This window comes from Sinohyriopsis cumingii, chromosome 2, assembly GCF_028554795.1.
Source record: "Sinohyriopsis cumingii isolate HCF-2022 chromosome 2, ASM2855479v2, whole genome shotgun sequence".
Classification (NCBI taxonomy): domain Eukaryota; kingdom Metazoa; phylum Mollusca; class Bivalvia; order Unionida; family Unionidae; genus Sinohyriopsis; species Sinohyriopsis cumingii.
In genome coordinates, this window is record NC_142962.1 from 148,402,660 (window position 1) to 148,421,400 (window position 18,741).

At 33.8% G+C, this 18,741-nt stretch overlaps 1 protein-coding gene across 2 annotated transcripts in view; it reads left to right on the plus strand.

Moving 5' to 3' along the window:
- Positions 1 to 18,741, plus strand: part of LOC149806048 (calcium-dependent protein kinase C-like) — a 278,539-nt gene that overhangs the window by 218,663 nt on the left and 41,135 nt on the right. For both annotated transcript variants that reach the window (XM_089950915.1, XM_089950913.1), the window contains exons 10-15: positions 141 to 232; positions 3,098 to 3,160; positions 3,470 to 3,608; positions 4,504 to 4,584; positions 9,256 to 9,363; positions 11,948 to 12,088. In XM_089950915.1, the coding sequence (XP_089807041.1) occupies positions 141 to 232; positions 3,098 to 3,160; positions 3,470 to 3,608; positions 4,504 to 4,584; positions 9,256 to 9,363; positions 11,948 to 12,088 (624 nt within the window). The remainder of the gene's footprint in view (positions 1 to 140; positions 233 to 3,097; positions 3,161 to 3,469; positions 3,609 to 4,503; positions 4,585 to 9,255; positions 9,364 to 11,947; positions 12,089 to 18,741) is intronic.

Below are 18,741 nucleotides of genomic sequence, written 5' to 3' on the forward strand. Positions count from 1 at the left end.
CACTTGAAAATGGCTTCACTTTCCAAATGAAATGTAAGTAATAGTTTTTATAATCTGAAGTTTTATTGGCAAATGGGTTATTAAATGGCTAAGAATTTTATTGTTATAAATGAAAGTAGCATTAAATGTTTTTGTTCCAGGACCGTCTGTATTTTGTGATGGAATATGTAAATGGTGGAGATCTGATGTTCAGAATCCAGCAGGAAGGCAGGTTCAAAGAACCAGTTGCTGTGTAAGTTTTATAGCTGCTGAACAGATCAACAGTACTAACAACACCAAAAGACTCAGTTGCTTAACATATGGTTTGAAGAGTACTGTTAGAATTAATGACCGAAATAAATTGATTGCATCCTATATGAATTCTTACATTTTTTTAAAAAAGACTAACATTAATCTACCGCTCTAGTGGCCTAGTGGTTAGAGCATCTGCCTCTGATTCAGGAGATCATGGGTTCGATCCACGATCGAGTTGTACCAAAGACTTTCAAAAATTATACCAACAGCTGCCTCGCTTGGCCCTCAGCATTAAGAGGTTAGTGTTAGGATTGGCCAGCCTGGTGTCAGGATAATGTGACTGGGTGGAACATCATGCTACATGTCTGCGGCATGATGCCCCACTGCTAGACATCACTATAAACTGTCACACTGCAGACATTATAGTGATATGACTGAAAAATTGTTAAAGCTATTTTAAGAATCCAAATCATACACACACTAACATTAATCTTTATCATGGAATATACCATATTGTCTGTAATTTTTGTAAACTGCAATCATAACTGAAACAAGTTATTACAGATTTCCTCCTTTTTTGACAGGCAGAAAATATGTTTGACTTTTAATGAGAAGTTCTCTTGGTGAAAATTTTAGTACATAAAATAGAACAAATTTTATGCATACAAAAATGTTGAAAAAATTAGAGGCACAGGGTACATAAGATGACATATTTTAAATGCACATTTCTTAAAAGCATTAATTTAGATTATTGAGTAACAGCATCATTGGAGGGAGAACTTTTAGAAAATAAAATTGCACACACACTTTAGTAAACTCAGATGAACTCAAAAAACACTATTTGGGTTTGATTTCATTTCACTGAAACTTTAAAATATTTCATAAAAGTCTGTTGAAATGTACAGTGATCCACCTTTTAGGAGACCACTCCCTTTAAAAAGGCCTTATAAATTGTTTGGTATAAATGCACCACATTGATGCAGAAAGAGGTTGTCTTCCATTTGGGATGTCCTGTCAAAAGGGGGTGTGGGTGGATATATAAGACAAGGATCACTTTACATTAATAATATCCAGAGAAATGGAATTGAATATGATGTACCTGAAAAAGCAGACATACAGATTTTATCCATTGTGCCAGCATTTCCTGAATATATGTAAAATGGTACAATTTATTATGAGTCTATGCTCTTAAAATAAGTAACAGAAAAGAATGAAAGACAGCAAGCTTTGTAAAATTTAACAAATAATTTATTTCCCTAGAATACAAAGTGAAAATGCAGAAAAAGAACTTATGGTATTGCGAATTAAATCCCAAAATAGTCCACAAATTACAGACACAAGTCCTAGTAATCTAAAGTCCTGAATAAAAAACTCAGTAAAAGTCCAGAAGAAATCTAAAAACTGAAGATGATGATGTGTCTGTTATAACTTTTAGTGTTGATGTGTCAGTAGTCTTTTGTTGAGTCACAGTAATATAATTCCAGGTTTGAATTCACTATAAATTCCAGTGATTGACTCTATCCAAGAATTTTATCAGAGCACTTGTGTATTTCCAGAGAAAATAATCACTTGAATTCAGTAATTTGAAGAAAAAGATGTATCCCAACTGGACACAACATAATACAACTTGAAAGTGCTAGATGTTAAAGCATGAATAAGCAAGTCCTCACAATTACAAGATTATATAGTTCTCTACTTGACCTCAGGGGCACAATTAGCATTTTCTAAATCAAGAAACCCGTTACCTAATGGAAAATAACCTTCTAGAATGATCCTGATGTTTACAAAACAAAACCTGGATTATGTATAATTCACTTATGAAATTCCAAAACTTTGACCCAAATTAACGTATTTACTTCTTCTATTACCAATAATACTGATATTAAGCCCATATACAGAAAAATAATTTAACTATGTATTTATTAGTTGTTTACACAAAATAAAAAAATAAAAATATCAATTAGGTCAAGCAGAAATAAACTCAATTTTGGAGAAGGTCAAGTCCAGCATATACAATGTTACATTGCAATACAGTTAAATTAAATATACCTAACACATTACATCTGTAGAATGTTTAGAAGCAATGATAACCACAATTTGTAGGAACTTAATTTACAATTCCCCTCTCTTATTAATTTTTTAAAGTACAATACTTCTCTTCTATTGTTTTTGTAAAGGTACAGTTCTTCTTTTCTATTGTTTTTGTAAAGGTACAGTTCTTCTTTTCTATTGTTTTTGTAAAGGTACAGTTCTTCTTTTCTATTGTTTTTGTAAAGGTACAGTTCTTCTTTTCTATTGTTTTTGTAAAGGTACAGTTCTTCTTTTCTATTGTTTTTGTAAAGGTACAGTTCTTCTTTTCTGTTGTTTTTGTAAAGGTACAGTTCTTCTTTTCTATTGTTTTTGTAAAGGTACAGTTCTTCTTTTCTATTGTTTTTGTAAAGGTACAGTTCTTCTTTTCTGTTGTTTTTGTAAAGGTACAGTTCTTCTTTTCTATTGTTTTTGTAAAGGTACAGTTCTTCTTTTCTATTGTTTTTGTAAAGGTACAGTTCTTCTTTTCTGTTGTTTTTTGTAAAACATTACAGTTCTCCTTTTCTATTGTTTTTGTACATTTACAATTCTCCTCTTTTGTTTTCTTAAAGGAACAATTCTCTTCTATTGTTTTTATAAAGGTTCAGTTCTTATTATTTTTGTAAAGGTACAATTCTGTTCTATAGTTTTTATAAAGGTACAGTTCTTTTCTATTGTTTTTGTAAAGGTACAATTCTGTTCTATAGTTTTTATAAAGGTACAGTTCATCACTTTTGTTTTTGTAAAGGTAGAATTCTTCTCTTGATCTGCTGATGTTCTACTACTCTATTTTCAGCTTCTATGCAGCAGAAATTGCCATTGGTCTGTTTTATTTGCACAATCAAGGAATTGTTTACAGGTAAGAAGGTTCTGCATGTAGCTGTGATTATTTGTCATGTACATTTTTCTTTCTTTTTTTATGATGATTTTTGTCCATAAATAATGACTATTTAAAAAAAATTGTTTCAACATAGCCTTTATTTAATATTTTGCAATTTTGTAGTGCATTTACTTGATCATGTTTGTAGAAAAAACAACAATGCCTTACATCTCATGCTTTGCATCAGTCTCCAGCATCATTTAAACTTAGATCATAATAGAATTCTCATTTTTTATCATGGTATTTTATGACAGGTTTCTCTTATCTTTACTTGTTTTTCCCTCACAGAGACTTAAAGTTAGACAATGTGATGTTAGATGCCGAAGGGCATATTAAGATTGCTGACTTTGGGATGTGTAAGGAAGGAATCCTTGGAGAAAAAACCACAAAAACCTTTTGTGGAACCCCAGACTACATTGCACCTGAGGTCAGTCTTATATTTTGTTCCACTAGTTGATAAAGCTGAATGAATCTAGCAGGTCAGTCTTATCTTTTGTTCCACTACCTAATACACTGGAGGTTAGTCTTATATTTTGTTCCACTCTTTTTACACCCTTGGTCAGTTTTTTAGTTTTACATGATTATAAATTTTAAGAGTAATTGTTTTTGAAATTGGAGCATTTCATTTCTTGAATACCTTCTCAGTTTCCATTTTTTAAAGTCCAAATGTTTAAAAGTGATTAAAGAAATGAATAGTTCACTATGTGGTTTTTTTTTTTGCACTTGGTTCATTGATATCTCAAGATAAAAGTAATGTTTTTATATAAATAGTATTAAATGATACCCAGTCAATAAAATAATTGCCATTTAGAAATCCATACAGTTTTCATACCTTAAAGACCACATATTCTTTTCTCCAAATACGTTGAGTGTTGCTTTGATTTTTTCTTCTGCTGAATTAAATTTGCAAGGGCATATAAAATTGTAAATTTGTACAGGCAGAATAAAGTAAAGGTTTTGCTTGTAAGGATGAAATAGCATGGCATGATGTCTACTCATTTGCAAATAGTTTCTAATAATAAGGCACTTTCCACATTTAGCTCTTCAGGCTATTTGACCTTCAGTGGTCAGTAAAGATATGGAAAGGGACACAACTCAGATTTTGATTTCTGGGATGAAATGATTAGTCAAAGTTGTTACTTCTCTGGATATTGTTTGGCATCTTCAATGTAGCACTTAAAACAATGCAAAATCATTCAGTATAAAATGCTTGTTAAAGATATCAGCTTAAATATTTTTCTCAAAATATGTTTTTTCCGATCCTCAATTATCTGAGGTATAGAAAATTCAATTTGATAATTGAATACGATCTGAATTTTCAGATTGTGTTGTATCAGCCATATGGGAAGTCAGTTGACTGGTGGGCATATGGTGTTTTATTGTATGAAATGTTAGCAGGACAGGTAAGTACCAAGCATTTAGCTACAGGGCATCACATGACTTACCGTATGTACTTGTTTAAAAGTCAGTTCAAATGGCAGACAAACAGCCTGATCTGCCATAGCATAATGTGCCTGCAGATTAGAGTCTAATTTTGTTCCTCTGATTACACTTAAAACAACTGCATGGACCCAGACCTGCCACTGCACTATGTGATGGCAGATCTGGGAATGTACAGTTTGCCATTAGACTTGTCTTATAAATGAGTACATTTGGTATATATGATCATTCAAAACTTGTAATGAATTTTTTCTTGTCCTTTCATCAGCATCGTGGTACAGGCAATGTTGAAAATTTACATTTCATTACCTTTTCTTAAAAATTTATGCAACAAATGTGTTTTAATTGTTTCCATAGCAAATATTTTATTTCCTTGGTAATTCCCTTTGTACCTGAGACTTTTAGTAAGGTGTTGTTGTTTAGGTTACAGAGGACAATGGTCCTTCACTATATAGCATCCTTCATTATAATGTGATTTTGAATATACCACGGTCATGCTATGGATGCTATTAAACAATTGAAAATGATTGAACAAACAAATTATTCAACCTTCGTGAGCTTTAAGATTTAAAAAAAAATAGTATTCAAGTTTTGCATTGACAAAAATTTTTTCCTCCCTTCTGCATCCATTCAGTCACAATAAGCTATAGCAGTGTTGCACCTTGAGAACTAGCCTCTCTTGGTAAATATTAAATTGGTCATACAATGCAAACAACAAAATTGGTCTGTGTGTGTGTGTGTGTCTGTGTGTGTGTGTGTGTGTATATATATATATATATGTATGTATGTATGTATATATATATATATATATATATATATATATATGGTACTTCCCCCCTGGAATAAATGAGACTTTCTCATTTTCTTTGCTGTACTGATCATAGATACATGTTTATACCAGGGTATAGTTGGTTCTAAGTGAAAATGGTGCAACTGGGACATTAAATATAGCCACCATTGTGTTTATTTTGAAAATTCTCTTATTGATACTTCTCCTGAATGTATGATATTTATCAACATGGGGTTTACACTAAATGGCAAATGGGGTTTTAACTAAACGATGTTTTATTGCGTCTAGTTTGTCGTAATTGAAAATGCTACTGATCCGCCATCTAATATGGTAGTCATGACTACAATCTTGAAAATCTTATGATTACTGCTACTTCTCAATGGAAAATCACATTGTCATTAGGTTTTTACCAGAAGACTTCTTGAGATTGTTTTGTTGTCATTAGGTTTTTACCAGAAGACTTCTTGAGATTGTTTTGTTGTCATCAGGTTTTTACCAGAAGACTTCTTAAGATTGTTTTGTTGTCATCAGGTTTTTACCAGAAGACTTCTTGAGATTGTTTTGTTATCATCAGGTTTTTGCCAGAAGACTTCTTGAGATTGTTTTGTTGGTCCAAATAAAAATAGTGCTGGTCTGATCTTCTGTATGGTCACCATCTTGGCCATGTTGAAAAACTTGTTCTTGTTGGTCCTCCTGGATGATGGTCATATCAATTTAGGGTTTACATCAAAATGTTTTATTTTTGATGTAAATGGAAAAAAACAAAAAAATTATATCAGTCTGACATACAATATGACTGCCATGGCATCCATCTTCAGAATCTTTTTATCACTACTTTTGCTAAACAGAAAGTCATATCAACATGGGAGCTTAACCTAAAACTTCTACAGATGTCTGATTGGTTCCAGAATGAAAATGGTGCATATATGACATCTATTAGGGTCATTAGCTTGAAAATATTGTTATCATTACCACCAAATAAAAAGTCGTATTAACATGGGTTTTTCACCAAAAGACTTCTAATGGTGTCTGTTTGGTCCTAAATGAAAGCGATGCCAATCTGATATCCTGAATGGTTGTCATGGTGGCCATCTTGAAAATCATGTTTTCACTGCTTTGCCTGAAAGGAATATTTTATTGACGTGGGTTTTCACCAAAAAGAATTCTTATGATTTCTAGTTAGTTTTAATTTTAAATGCTGCTGATCTTACATCCAGTATAATCACCATAACGGAAATATTGAAAATCTTGTTATCACTCAAGAATATCAGAAATGGTTTCAACACTTGGCAGTTAATATGATGAAACAATTATATCTTAGATCAGTGGATGTTTTTTTTGCCTAGCAGAGTTGCAGGTCCCTTTGAGCGACTCTTGTTATTTTCCATTTCAGGGATCATACTTTGCAGTAGACCAATAGCCATAGGCTGGTTAATTTTCTGTGAGACGAGTAGTTTTCAAATTTTAACATAATGTTTAGATAATCTCAGTACATGTCTGAGATTGTTTTTTGGGAATTTCTAGTGACAATTCAACAAGTAAATTTCTCACTTTGCTTGTCCTTTTGGCTATAAGGAAATTCTTGGCCTGCCTTTGGAAATTTTGTTTCCCTCAAGGTGGACACTGCCCCTGCCCATGGAATCCTGAATGCAACACTAGCTATAGTGTTGCATTTGGTAATAGGCTATATTAAATCTGAAATTACCATCAGTTGAGATCACATGTGCCTGGTCATCCTCTTGAGTTCTGCATTCAAAAATCATGCCAGTCATGCATCAGTAATTTTGAGTATGCATCAGTCACTTCTTCTATATGCTAATAAACAACATCCTGTTAGATGTGCAGGTCTTAATGATTTGTCTGTAATAGAGTATAACCTAGAAATAGCCATCATTAACCTAAAACAACAGTTCATTACAGTTGTTGTTTTTCATGTTACATATTTGTATAATGTACCTCCCCCCCCACAAAATAAAAAGCCATCATTCCTTTAGGATCTAACTGCACCTGTAAAGAATCTTAAACAGAGTGCATTAATGCACATTTTAACCACCTGTACAGAATCTTAAACAGAGTACATTAATGCACAACATTTTAACCACCTGTACAGAACCTTAAACAGAGTGCATTATTGCACAACATTTTAACCAAAAGGGCATTCCAGTTTGCACTCAAAATGAACAACATGGTTCACTTTTCTGAACAAGGCAGAGCACAGTAGTGAACAGTAGTTTGCCTTGTGGTGAAAATTTTAGTGCAAAATTTTCATTAGTCTCCAGGTGCACAAAGGGTACAACTGAATGAATGAGTAAACAGTTGTTGATCATTTTAATTAAGTTAGAACAGGGCAATTATTTCATGCATTGACATTTTTAATACAAGCGTCAACATGATAGAATTTGATCCGATTCAATGGAAAGTAACATAGCATGAAGGATATGGGAATTTCTTTTTATGATGCCAAGCAGCCACCATATATGGTCACTATTACTAAAAATAGAAAAACCTTTAAATGCCTTCACAAAAACTGCTTCGCAGAATTTGATCAAAGGCGTAACGCACTAAATTGTCCACACACAAAATCCATTATCAGGTATGAATGCTGTTACTAATGCTAAATAAAACTGTATGCAAAGACTTATCAGAAATTCCTTAGCAGAAATTAGCCAAATTTAGCAGGATACATTTTGGTAATAACAGCTTTAAAATTTATGCAAACGGTTATAATTCACCATTAAGTATGACTGCTGTTTTTGAAAATGGAAAATCCTTTCAGCAACTTCATTTAAGAAGCTGACCAAAGTTTTGCACAAAGTTTTCAGGCATGATGGGCACTTAAGCTTGTACAAATGAGGCTGATCTGCCAGAATATATAACAACTGTCACTCTTTTAATTCTTCATCTAAAGAAGCACTTAAGAGACTTTGATCAAATTTGACAGAACGTGTCCTACCTTAAACAATTTTAAGATTCATATTAAAAATGCTGTTCTGCTATCAGAAATGGCTGCAATTAGTAAAAGTTGGAAAACGCCTAGCACAATTCAAACCTATGTGGTTCAAATAATTAATTACCTGGTTCACTCTGGCTCTGATTTACCTGGGTTGATATCGGAGTTGCATTACTAATTAAAAGATTGACATTATTTTTGCATGGCAATCATGGTTTATAAAGGGCTATTGTTAATATTTATTGATCAATATGATAGTAATATAGGATAAAAGATAATAATAATAACAAACAACAAATATCACACTCAACAACGGTTACTACAACTACCACATATAGTTGCTAATAAGTCAAGTCCAACTGCAAATACCACAGACCAAGATCTGCCATCACACAATACACTGACAGATCTGGGTCAGTGCAGTTTGTTAGGAGTAATCAGTAGAACAAACATATACCCTGGTCTGCTGGTGCATTCTGCTATCATGGCAGATCAGGATCTTTGTTGTTTGCAATTTGACTCAACTTATAATTGAGTAAATACAGTACTGTTGCTGAGTACTAATCAGCTTTTTGATCAGTATCATTGCCATGATCATCAACAGCATCATCTAATATGCAATGATACGCTGCCTGTCAGTGGATTATTACTTCATAGCGATTGACCATGATTTACATAATCACATAATTTAAATGTGCTGAATTTATTCAGAATAGATTATTATGCACTGCCATATCTGCTGTAGTACACTAACTTGATTACTATAGTGCACACACCTGTGCACAAATTTGCACTACCTAGTGTAAAACTACTTGTAATGCACAAGAGTTAAAGGTTTGGTTTAGGCACAGGTGTATCATTTAACTATTATTCTTTTCTACATTGATACTGTAGCCTCCATTTGATGGTGAAGATGAGGAGGAACTATTTAACTCTATCACAGACCACAATGTTTCCTATCCCAAGTCCATATCAAGGGAAGCTGGTGCAATCTGTAGAGGGGTAAGTCTGTGAACCATTTTATAATGTAAACTTCATCAGCTTTACAGTGAATATTAACCATGACAAAAATGAATAGAAAGATGAGTTTTAAAATAGCATTATTGAACCATTTTCAGACCTTCCTCATCCACAATATTATTTTATCATACTTGTCAGTAGATGTGCACAATTGGTATAACATGGCCATATACTTAGAAATTCCTGTTTATATTAGTAGGTATAACATGGCCATGTAAATAGGAATTACTGTTTATATTAGTAGGTATAGCATGGCCATGTAAATAGGAATTACTGTTTATATTAGTAGGTATAGCATGGCCATGTAAATAGAAATTACTGTTTATATTAGTAGGTATAACATGGCAGTGTAAATAGGAATTACTGTTTATATTAGTAGGTATAACATGGCCATGTAAATAGGAATTACTGCTTATATTAGTAGGTATAGCATGGCCATATACTTAGAAATTCCTGTTTATATTAGTAGGTATAACATGGCCATGTAAATAGGAATTACTGTTTATATTAGTAGGTATATAGGAATTACTGTTTATATTAGTAGGTATAACATGGCCATGTAAATAGGAATTACTGTTTATATTAGTAGGTATAACATGGCCATGTAAATAGGAATTACTGTTTATATTAGTAGGTATAACATTGCCATGTAAATAGGAATTACTGTTTATATTAGTAGGTATAGCATGGCCATGTAAATAGGAATTACTGTTTATATTAGTAGGTATAACATGGCCATGTATATAGGAATTACTGTTTATATTAGTAGGTATAGCATGGCCATGTAAATAGGAATTACTGTTTATATTACTAGCATGTGTGTCCATTGAGAAGTTGGAAGAAGCACAATTTTACTGTATTTGCTGTGTTATATGGATAAATAACATTTGTAAGAAGTATTAATAAATATATTTTAGAGTTAGCGTCTGCAAAATCTGGACTTGAGCACTGGAGTCTTGTACGTATTATAAAATAATTCTTCTATGATAGGCCACAGATTCAGGCTAATAAATTGGTCAAACAATGGAGGTGAGCATATAGTTAAAGATATCCTTTGTATATATTTGCAAAAATTTGGTAAAAGGATGATGGGTTTTTTGTTATATGTTTCATAACGAGATACTGATATATATCAGTGGGCAAAAAAAAATTAATCACCATAGTGATGCTATTAATTTTGGAATTGGAACTACCTTTTTTCATTTGGGAAGTATTTTTATGATATGTGCATTAATGCTCATGGGATTTTCAGTTAATTATGTTTTGTGATGTGGTTGGAGAATTGGCAATGGATTATATAAGAAGTCCACCAGCTTTGTCATGGCTTCTCTGAGAAAATAGTTTTTCACAAGATGCCTTGTTGTGGAGTTGTATTCTGTGACCATCACAGTGGATGTGGTCTGAGTAAAATGAATATGGTTTACTGTTTATGACTCTGCAAACATACTCTGCAGACGTTCAAAAAATGAGAAAGACACATATTTTTCTATTTCATTATTCATGACCATGGGGAATTGAAACATCACATGAGCTGCAGTGTATGTTATTCAGACCTATATATCAATATTTGGGTCTATTTAATTTTTTTTCCTTCTCTCTCAACCCCCATTCCTCACTCTCTCTTTCTAATCCCGTCAGGATGAATCAATTTTAAAATGTGTCCTGACTGTTGACCCTTCCGTACACATTTACGTAATCAATGAGAAGAATGCCTAAATATCAACCCCAGGCAACAGGTCAGTTTCAGGTATTAAATTTATTATTATAATCAATTTTCACATGAATGAATGAATGATGCTAATCAGTGTTTTTTTTTCCATAAAAAGTACAGAGTTAAAGAAAATCTATGGTTGTTTTAGTGTAAGGAAGGAAATGTTTCACTCATAAAGAGGAAACATGTCCCTTGTTTCTTTGCCAGTCATGACATTACAATGTTTCCCATGTCCCTTGCAAAAATTTTCCATATATCTACTCAATAGATTTCCTCTATATAACATGTGTGTCTATCTTTGGATAAAAATTGTATTGTACAGAAAGTGAGTATGATTGCCTGACAAGCATGGGCCTGTCATTGGTTGAATATGGCATTATTTGGAAACTGAGTTTGATTGCCAGACAAGCATGGGCCTGTCTTTGGATAAATATGGCATTATTTGGAAAGTGAGTTCAATTGCCAGACAGTTCAGCAGATCATTGTTATGTTTCATGGAACCGGTAGAGGCAGAAAAATTCATCCAAATGAAATCCATATCTACCTAGACTGTATGAGCGTAAGCTAGGAAAATCTAAATAAGTGTACTGTTACATTATGTTAGGTCATCAATGTTTTGGACTTCAACCATAAATTCATAGTCCCAATGAAAAATGTTAATCATGTTGAGACAGTATGACCGCTATTTCCTATCCAGAGATTTAAGTACTGGCAAAAGAAAGGGGGCGGGCCAGTCCATGAAAGCTGATACTCCAGGATCAAATGAATTCACAGTAATTAAATCTGTGTCAGAGAGGAACATTGTCATTAACAAATTATTTAGTGACATTTTGATAAGTGTTTTAATGTTTCCAGCTACTGACAAAGAACCCTTCCAAGCGGTTAGGCTGTGGTCCTACGGGAGAGAGGGACATTAAGGATCATGCCTTTTTCAAGAGGATCAACTGGGAGAAGATAGAGAATAGGGAGGTTCAGCCACCGTACAAACCAAAAATTGTAAGTGCTGCTGTATTCACAAAATTTATCCTTAATATTTCATATATCCCTTAGCTCACTTTATGACTACATATATCACATTACCTCAGTATTTGACATAAAACCAGCTGCAGGCTTATATATAAAAAGATTTCAGATTTCCAACTTACTATTTACTCATATGCTGGACAAGTGATCTTGGTCAGGTGATCATAGTCATGTGATCTTAAACAGGACAGGTAGGTGTTCTTGGTCATGTGCGCCAGCTGATCAGGCCAATTTCATTGATTGACTACAGTGAAAAGTGTGGACCTTATGGAATTATGGAAGACCATCTCATAGGTAGTGAGTGAGCAAGAATTTGAAATTTATTGGGCATTACTTTTAAGAGGTACCATATATATACTCCATTATAAATTGAGTCAGACTGCAAAAAGGAAAGACCCTGATCTGCCATTGCATTAATGCACCTGCATGTCAAGGTCTGTGTTGCTTGTTCCACTGTTTACTTCCAAACTGCATGACAGCAGATCTAGGTCTGTGCATTTTGCAGTTGGACTCCTCTTATAAGTGAGTAATTCTGTACTCATAAAGGTTTCGGATGGTGTTTCTTGTGAATGGGATAGTGAAAAAAGATTTGAATACCATTGTGCTGCAGTTCCTCAGAGTTCATCCAAAATGGCAGATTTATTTTTTTCTGCACAAATTCTGTCAATCTTTATGGCATCACATGTGCAGAACAAGGACAGTTTGCATTGCTTTGTGGTGACATTTTCAAGAAAATCTTTTTATATCGGACTTTTTGACAGTGTTAACAAGGGTGATTAATGGATTCTTTGGAAAATACTACTGTTTTTTGGGGCAGTAGGGGTATGCATTTAATTCTGTTGATATGGACATGTAATACATGTACTTTTACCAGTCTTCACTATATTAAGCAAAAGATGGCCTCGTTTTATATGGTCTTGGGCCAGTTGACCTACTTAGAGGAGCATCTAGATTCAACACTGCAGCTAGTTCTTGTGTGATCATGGATTTTATAATGTCAACACAAAGACAAACTAACAACTTTTGTAAATTTAATCCCTGAGTTAAGACTGCTGAATGAATTGATGAAATGTGGTCTGAATCTGGAGGCTTTTTTATTACAGGATATATTTGCTCTTGTGTTATAGAGAAAGGGAATGACAATCCATAATTGCTATTCAGAAGTAGTCTTATTATGGAGGTAATTGCAAGGAGAGGTTTTAATATATATGCATATCCAAATAAATATTGGAGTCACACCCACTTAAATCTTTAACCTCACTCTCAGTTTGTGGTCCAACTTTAAAAGTTGTGCTGTAGTCATAACTCTCATGGCACATTTGTTTTATTTGTACATCAAATTATAAAGTACCTAAATATTGTCAACAACAGTCCTACCAGTACAGAGTACCCAGTTGGGACCATTGGGAATTGATTGTATAACCAGGTGGCCTTTCCCTTTTTCCAAAGGTATTCTTATATGCAGGTGATTGTTCAGCTGGTTTTGAAAAAGTATTGATAAGTGTCACTGGGGGCTCAGAGATGTACGGTTGACCCATCATGCCCTCATTTTTGTCATAAGTGGCAACTACTGGAGATGGAACTGTGCTACCACAAGCCCAATTATCATCTCTTTTTGTTTTGAGCAATAAGATTGGGGAAAGTGATGGATCGCTCTTCCAGAAGCAATGTAAGGAGCAATCACTCTCCTCAAAACACAAGCCCTGATACAGTTTGTTATTGGTGACACTGAGTTCAGTTGTCAGTGCTCTATATTGATCATAATTTAGCCAAGTTAAAACTGCCTCAGATTTTCTGACCTACCTACTTCTATTTCTAGTAACACACAATAACTCCTTTGCTTATTTAGATTTCAAATCTGGTGTGCAGCTTGATGATGAGACATCAAGTTTGTCAAGATTCTGAATCATCATTTAGCAGAGTTATAGCCCCTGATTGTTAGATCCAGCTACATTTGTTTCTGCACAACTCCTTCAAGTATTATTGTATTTCATCCAACTTTGGAATGCAGCTTGATTTTTATGAAACGTTAGCTGATTTCACTTACGAGCTTAGCCCCTAATAATTCTAAATTTAGAAATACTTATTACAGTTCCATTCCCCCTCCAAAGTGTATACTGTTTTATTATTCTATCTTCAGAGGTATAAAATAAGGATGTTAATTATTATATGCCGCTAATGATAAGTTTCACAATATACACCCATATGTTTCCAAGAAATAAATGGTCTGATATGTGCACCAGAAGTGGCACTAGAAGCTGTTAGTATTTTCCAGTCATGAAAATTCCATTCCTAGCAATTAAGAACTTTGAAGCAATTATTTTGAATTTTGTCTGCAGATTTATATTGATGAGATGACACCTGAGTTTCATTTTCAGAGTTCTAAATCATCAGTAATGTCTTCAATTACATATGTACATTAACTTGTTTGCTATATCACTTAGACCTTTCCTCTACAAAGCAACAGTCCCCTAATGACAAGCACATGGAATTTGCTAGTTGTTGTTGTAGGGTTTAACACCATTTTTCAGCACACGATAGGCTGCACATGGCAACCAGTATTAATGGTGGAGGAAGAACCCAGGAAAACCCCGGAAAGAAACACCGACCCTCAAGAAGCTACTGGCAAGCTTTCTCACGTACCCATGTTGGCTGAATCCGAGACTCGAACCCACGCAGACAAAAGGTGAGATGGCAATGATCCGTAACAGAGAGCTCTTTAGACCACTCAGCCACTCGGGGCCCCAAATTTGCTAGTTATAACTTTGTAGCTATGGAGACAGAGAATTTGTTTATTGTGTGTAAGGTCATTGTTTGTGGTTTGGAATAGTTTTACAGAAATGTCTCAATGTTTCCCAGTGTACACCATTTTTGATATTGTTTGTTTCATATTCTTTAATTATTGTTTTTGGATTACCAGAGTTTCACTGAGTATGATTGTTAAGAATAAAGGATTAGCCCTGAATTTGTAATGTAAATTTTTTTAATGAAAGGCTGAAACACATCATTGTCCATGTATGCATTTGTGCATCAAAATATGCATTTGTGCATCAGAGTGCATATTGTTTTATTATATTTATTGGACATGTCAACATAGAGAGAACCTACTCAATTATATTTGATCTATATCTGAAATGCAAAGTTAGGTTTGAGCCCAGTTCAATGACTTGAATGTGAGCTTGGATAAAACCGAGGTAGGGAGAGGCTAGTACTGATAATTATTATTACTGTATATGCTCATTTCAAATTTTGATCCAACTGCTGAGTTCATAGTCCTTGATCTGCCATCACACATGTCATCAGGTCTGGGTGTGTGCAGGTTGTTAGTATTGAATAGAACAAATGTAATAGACCTAGATCTGCCTTCATAGTATGTGACATCAGATCAGGGTCTATGTAGTTTGTGGTTGGACACAAATTGTAAGTAAGCATGAACAGTACATGATTCTCATAAGAAACACTATTCCATTGGCCTCCTTAACTTTGGATTTTCAGTAGCTCATGATACTGCATGTTGATGTATTTTAAGGGGCATGAAACAGTTGAAATGGCATTTTCTGTACACTAAACCAAACTAAGTTTCACAGTCTGACACAAAATTATGTAATCTAACAAGTATAAAACCTTTGTTGAGGTGACTATGAAGTGTTATGAATCAAGTAAGCCACATATAGACTGACTGATGTTTTATGAATCAAGTTAGCCTCATATAGACTGACACTGAAGTTTTATGAAGCAATTTAATTTCATATAGATTGATGCTGATTTTTTATGAAGTCCATACCAAGAGTGCCTAAATCTAACTTTTGTATCACCACCAAAAGGAGACAGGAAAAAATGCTCTAAAAATAGACGGGGACTACATTCGTGGGTACTGAACTGGAACTATTAATTGTGATCTTTTTCCAGATTGACCATGAAGTTTTATTAATCAAGTAGGCCTCATATAGACTGACAGTGAAGTTTTATGAATCAAGTAGGGCTCATACAGACTGACGTTGAAGTTTTATGAATCAAGTTAGCCTCATAACGATTGACAAAACGTTTTATGACACTGAATAAACTAGTAATATTGACCTCTTCTTCCTGTTGGTCAGTATGAGGTTTTCTGTTTCATAAAACTTATTACTATGTACATGTATTTTATAAACTTTCTTATTAGTTTAACATTGGTTACTTTGCAGCAGTATTGATCATAGTTAAGTAAAAGTATTCAAAGCTTCATAAACACGTTAAACACATGCCTGCATTCAAGGAATTACTGGTTAAAGGGAAAATAAATGACAAGAGAAACATCAAACAATGACCACATCGACTATATGATGGCAGCTAGCGGCTGACAATTACTGCAGCCATTTCTACCTGACGCCATTGCTGGAGAATTGGTAGATCATGCTGTCATCCATAGAAAAATATCCATCTTCCAAATTAAATTAAGAAAATCTGAATACATCCAAAGATGGAAATTGCAAAGAGAATAAAATGATTCTACCATTAGTATGAACGTGAGATCGATAGTGAGACAGAGTTATCAGTCATCAAGTTCACTTTCACGTAAACAGTGCTTTATTACTTATTTAAAATATCATTATTTTAACCAGTACTAAGAATTTAATGAAACACAGGCAAGTCCAAAATGAATTTGTATTTTTGGATTAATATCAGATAATAATGGACCACAATACCTTGGCGACAGTCATGACACACACTGCACTTTCAGATTTACTCACTACCATGATGCCAAAATTGAGACACTCACCGTGATAACCTTAAATGGAATTTTTCTGGTTCATCTTATTCATAATGGTATCATCGGTTTTCATTGACACATTACAGCGCTTTTTCCAGCTGTTAATGTTGTGTTTCTTTGGCTACATGCATCCATTTAACAAATTTCGCTTCGTTCACTGCTGAATGAGAATAATCCCATGTACGTGCTCACTTTCCTGGTTGTAAAGTAGCGTGTATTACTGCACAGTGTTTAGGTTTCATTAATAAAAATATTCAATATAACATTGAAATAAATTTTTGCATTTCATTTGTGTTATTTAAGTAACGTAGCCGAATGATTAATATGCTAATTTGCGAGTATATATTAAAAAGGCTGTCGACTGAGTCTTACAAAATATTTGGCCCTCATTCTGGTGGTGTAGAATGCCCTTTCAAACTTGGGTCACTTCTGCCACATGATCTTGAGCCCAATAACTTGTACATAATCACCTCATCAAAGATTATTAATTGTATAATGCATATTGCTGATGCATTATTAAAGGGAAACAAACACACTATGCAGGATTTGAGTGCACATGATGTGTTATGGAAGGGCAATGAACACACTATGCAGGATTTGAGTGCACATGATGTATTATGGAAGGGCAATGAACACACTATGCAGGATTTGAGTGCACATGATGTGTTATGGAAGGGCAATGAACACACTATGCAGGATTTGAGTGCACATGATGTGTTATGGAAGGGCAACAAACACACTATGCAGGATTTGAGTGCACATGATGTGTTATGGAAGGGCAATGAACACACTTGAGTACATGTACATTATACAGAAATTCAAGGAAATGCTCAGTGAAACAGGGACCATTATAGATTTTATTGATGTTTATATGTTGTATTTTAAATATTGATTGCATGCATGATTGTTGGTTTTGGACAGAGTCAAGTAAAGGTTGAGGGTTATGAAATTACTAGAATGTGAATGTTTTGAACCTTTTCGCCACAATTCTCATCACCTTCTTTTCACCACAAGATATTGCCAATAGAAGTAATTTATTTCCAAACATATGAGCATAACATTTATCTGAATATACTCAAGCAAAGATGATATAATTTAGGTTTTATCTTAAGATTTAATTTTTTTTAAATATGATCCTTCCTTAAAACTTACAGAGTTTTAAAAATATTACCGTATGTACTGGCATATAAGTGGAATCCACCTGAAAACAACAAAGACCATGATCTGCTGTCACATAATGTTCTGGCAGATCAGGGTCTGTTTGGTTTGACTGATTACTACTGACAAATTGCACAGACCTAGATTTGCTGGCTAATTTTATGATGGCAGATATGGGTCTATGCAGTTTGTAATTGGATTCATCTTATAAGCATGTATATATGTATATCTATGTAACAGTATTTCTCCCATCAGTAAACTAGGGGTGCTTTCAATAAATAAGACAAAAGATCTCCTTTCTTAATATTTGTGAAAATTTTTTAAAAATGGGGGATGGATTATAAGGGGATAAATACAGCATCCCTGTTCCAATACAACATAAAGTAAGTGGAATGAAATGATGGCCCAAAAGGGGTAAAAATATATGTACGGTATAATTTACATGCACAAAATGGAGCCATTTAGATAAAAAATAAATGTACACATGCATAAAATGGAGCCACTTAGATAAAAAAAAAATGTACACATGCATAAAATGGAGTCACTATGATAAAAAATAAATGTACACATGCATAAAATGGAGCCACTTAGATAAAAAATAAATGTACACATGCATAAAATGGAGCCACTTAGATAAAAAATAAATGTACACATGCATAAAATGGAGTCACTAAGATTAAAAATAAATGTACACATGCATAAAATGGAGCTGCTTAGA